This window comes from Gavialis gangeticus, unplaced genomic scaffold (assembly GCF_001723915.1).
Source record: "Gavialis gangeticus isolate Ggan-Ray unplaced genomic scaffold, GavGan_comp1, whole genome shotgun sequence".
NCBI lineage: Eukaryota > Metazoa > Chordata > Crocodylia > Gavialidae > Gavialis > Gavialis gangeticus.
In genome coordinates this window covers 164044-168507 of record NW_017728985.1, presented here as the reverse complement: position 1 = coordinate 168507, position 4464 = coordinate 164044, and the positions used below count along the sequence as shown (strand labels likewise).

Genomic DNA, 4464 nt, shown 5'->3' with positions numbered 1-4464 from the left:
GGGGCGGGGGAGGGGAGGGGAGGGGCAGGCAGTGGGGGAGCAAGTAGTGGGTGGGACAGGCAGCAGGGGGCAAGGTGTAGGGGAGCCAAGAGGCCAGCATCAGACTACTTGACTTCCCTACCACTTTCTCCTCCTCCACTGTGGGGGTGGTGGTGGGGGATTTATTTAGATTCTATACCTGGAAGGTTCATAAGTGTGTTATAATTTTCCATGTATATAAACTAATTATTGGAGGGTCATTATAAATGCAGAGTCATCTTGGATTTAGGTAAATAGAGTAACTGTCCCCAAGAGAGGTAATCATTAGGATACCTAAAAGGAACACTACTCAGTAGAGAGACAAGTGGATGTGATTATACAAATGCTTGTCTCTTGAATGTGATTATACAAATACTTGGAGACTTTTCAAAAAGGGAACCACAAGGAGAGCAGGTGGTACCGTCTGATTGTTGCGTGTCAGTGAGCTGAGAATCATTCAGATGTAGCTAAGCCCTCCAGCTTTAACATGCCTTCATCCATGGATGAAGTTGGAGGGTTTTGCTACATTGGAATCATTCTCAGCTCATTCCCACATAAACAGATAATGTATACTAGCTGATGCCTTTTGAAAGTTCCCATTTTGTAATGTCTCTAAGCATATGTGTGTCCATGCCCATGGAGTCTGGAATATCACCTAGCATTTGCCTTGTGTGTACAGTGTAGGCACAAACTTCCTTCTCTTCTTTCTGGCCGTAAGGCTTGTCTACCTTTTAGTGCATGTTTCGAAAGTGTTTTGAGATTCATATTATAGTAGGAGACTCAACTTTTTGTTAGCCACTGCTTTTGAACTAACATTTTTATGTGGCTTTTAGTCTGATCTTACAAGTTGCTGTCCAGTACAGTAACGGAACAGAGAAATAAGCAGCATCCGTATTGTAATTACAGTGGCCAAAGTTTTCTAAATTAGGTGTGAAGGCAAACATTTAAATAAATGGCTTGAGTTTTCTCAGTTGTTCTATACTGACAGCTTCTGACTGGTATAGACCCCCAGGAAGTGCAGGCTCTCTGAAAATCAGGACATTCTTATTTGTGCCTAACTTTAGACACTCAGATTTGACCCATTTTTTGAACTGACAGTCTTGCTCAAAATGCAGATGGTTGAATTCTGTTCTGTTGGTGGCTTATCTTTTACATGTTTTGTGCTAGAGTATTGGTGCAAAAGAAGAGGGGCCAGGACGGACAGCCCTGGATGGTAATGTGTGGAGCAGGTACAGCATAGCAGATGGCGATGTGAACTTTCCTCATGCAACCCTGCTGATTTACCGAATACTTATTTTGGACATATTACTGCTAGAACAAGGGTGTCAATCCTATGGCCTGTGAGCCAGAATTAGCCTGCGGAGCCTTGTGATCTGGCCCCTGTAGCTGCCCCTTATGCTGTGCAGACCCTCCCCATGCTCAGTACCTGGATGTGTGCTGGTGGCACTCGGTGGGGCCAGGTCCCACACATGTGGGCAGGGGATGAGGTTTGTGGGCCTAATGCAGCCCATAGACTAGCTCCATGCTTACTTGTTTGGCTTGTGGGGCCCGATGACTTTGACAACCTTGCTCTAGAAAGTGAGAAACGCACTTCATGCATCGTGGTCTATTTAATTATTGTCTTTTATGCTAGGGATACCAACTAGTCTGCCAATTAGTCCCAGTTACTGTTGTTCTGACTTTGAGGAATTGGACTGACACTCATTAAATCATTTCACATAAATTATAAAACGGCCGCTGTTTGGTAACACCTGTCAGTTGTTAGTGATGGCATTGATATGTAAGCTTCTCTATCCTGTTACCCATTTCCTAAGACATGCAGTCTCATTAACACAATGTAAGCATCCAGGATGGTCTGAGATTTTCTGGCTAAAGGAATGTTGAAGAGAGAGTCCTCATTGTATTGATTTTTTTTAAAATTATTTATAGTATTTTTCTTTTATTGTATTGCCAGTTTCTTGTATTAATCCGGTACCATGGTGTAGTGCGAATTGGAAAGCATCAATGTAAACTATTTTTAGTCCATCAAGGGATTTATTTTGGGCCCATCCCCAGACTTCAGTCCAGTATCCATTATGCCTGATTTATAATTCTGATTATGCTGCTTGTAGATTTTCATTCTGCCTGGTTACTGTATTGCACATTATCACATATGGTAGATTTATGGGAAGCTTCTTTATAGGTGTTTGGATTTCATAGTTTAGTTGAAAAGGGTGGCTAGATGGTCCCAGTCTGAGGATTGTGCAACCCAGGCCTGTCTGACTCCCTGCCCACAAAGGGTTGAATTGTAGTCTGTGGGCTCCCACCTAGACATGACAGCTGGGCAGGTACAGCCCCTGGCTTCTCAGAAGTTAGCTGCCCTGGTGCCATCCATACTGGGGGGGAAAAAACCCAACAAAACCACTCTTTCCAGTGTCCATATTGTCTTCCTTCCAGGAATTCTCCACCTCTAAATTCTAGACTATTTTCCAAGTCCATCAAGTCTTTCCAGTAATGTTTTATCATCATTTATTCATTAAATCTGAAAGAACTTCCTTATTGATATGCCTTGTCTTTGTGACAGAGGTTCTGATTATGATGTTTCCACCCCACCTGTCCTGATGTGCAATGTTTTTTTTCTTGTTTAACTTTTCATTTAGACAAGTTTCTTTGTTAGAGTAATATTTTTAGTCCTGCAGGGTGACTCAAGCCAGTTCTGCTGAAATCTTTCCTGTACTGAATGATGATGAAGGCATAGGAAAGACTGAGTGGAAAACAAATTGAATTCCTTGCTTTGAGTGCATTTACAATGAACGCAAAGTCAAGTCTTAGTTTTTCAAGGCTGCATTTAAAAAGGTCAAATTTTACTACCCTCAGGTGTGCAATCTTTGACACAGTGTTGCATTTTTTTTCAAAATCAATTTGTAGTGACCAGTTTCCAGTCTGCCCACTACTCTTACCCATTATCATTGCAGGTTAATTTTGTTGCAGTTATTGATGTATATGAAGATGGAGAAGCTGGTTTACTGTTGTGCTATAATTGTAAGTATGTTTTGATTTTACTCGGGCATTAGCCTGCTTAGGGCCTTAGTCTTAATATTATCGAGGAACAGAAAACAAGATAAGCAGATGACAGACCAAGCAAAATACAAAACCAACAGAGGATGTGACATACTCAAAGGGCATGGACGTACCTAAATTGTTTTCATACTTTCGGACATTGATCAATGTTTTCTTAGCATCCCATGATCTTCTCACAATCCCTTGCCAAGACCAAATGTGGTCTTTGTGATGTTTTTTTTCCATTACAAACTTTCTGTAAATGAACTGACATGCCTTTTTTCAGTCTAATATAGTGGTCAGCCACACTTTCCAGTCACAGACTGGAATGACCCAGCTCTGGTCCATAGCAGGCTGGTGCTAAGACCCAGCTGCTACCACCGCTGCTTCTCCCTGCTGCTTGACTGTGGTGTGGCATGGGCAAAGTTATCAACCCTTTGGCTGCATGGCCACAACACAACTTTGTGTGAGCAAAGCCCCCCTGCTGCCAAATGCTTCGCAGGCCAAATCCAGCAGCCCTGCAGCCATAGGTTGCCAACTCCTAGTCTAATATGTTTATATGATGAGGAACTTGAGAGAGGTCTGTTGCTAGCAAAAACTAACCACATGAGTGAATGCTGGTAACCTTTCAGCCAAAATTCAAGAGAGTTCAATCAAACAATAGAATTAAATAGAAAGGTCTGGGGTTATCCTGTTAATTTTCAGTTTCATACAAATTTTCAATATGTTAATGCTTCTACCTACCACAAATATTTCTTCCCTGATTTAAACTTTGACATTGTAGCTGCATTAATCCTTTTTAAGTGCATTTCATTCCTTGACTTAGCTTATCCATTGCCATGGGCAATGAATCCTGTAATTTAGAAAATAGCTGGTGATATTTAGCCTGAACTGAGGAAGCTCTGCTGTAATTTTTTTTCTTTCAGCAGTCTATGAAACCACGTTTTAAAAAAGCCACACTTTTTGCAGTCAGTGGAATGCTGCCTCTTACTGGTTGCCCTATTCTTTCTTTGATTCTATAGAGTTTACTATTGAAAACTAACATTATTTTTAGTGCAGTTGTAACACTAATTTAAGTCATCGGCGACTTGGACATGGGGGTAAAAAGCACCCTGTTCAAATTTGCTGATGACACTAAGATGTGCGGGGATGTGGGCATGCTAGAAGGGAGGAATAGGCTGCAATCTGACCTAGACAGGATACAGGGATGGGCGGATGAGAATAGGATGGGATTCAACACTGACAAGTGCAAAGTGATGCACCTGGGGAGGAACAACCTGCACCACACCTACAGGCTGGGGAACTCCCTTCTTGTCAGTACAGAGGCAGAAAAGGATCTTGGAGTCATCATTGACTCCAAGATGAACATGGGCCGGCAGTGTGGGGATGCAGTCAGGAAGGCCAACC

At 42.2% G+C, this 4464-nt stretch overlaps 1 protein-coding gene across 5 annotated transcripts in view; it reads left to right on the top strand.

Annotated features, from left to right (window-relative positions):
- The window catches only part of GARNL3 (GTPase activating Rap/RanGAP domain like 3), a 147005-nt gene that overhangs the window by 132752 nt on the left and 9789 nt on the right, over nucleotides 1-4464 (top strand). For all 5 annotated transcript variants that reach the window (XM_019514037.1, XM_019514027.1, XM_019514047.1 and 2 more), the window contains one exon: nucleotides 2973-3039. In XM_019514037.1, the coding sequence (XP_019369582.1) occupies nucleotides 2973-3039 (67 nt within the window). The remainder of the gene's footprint in view (nucleotides 1-2972; nucleotides 3040-4464) is intronic.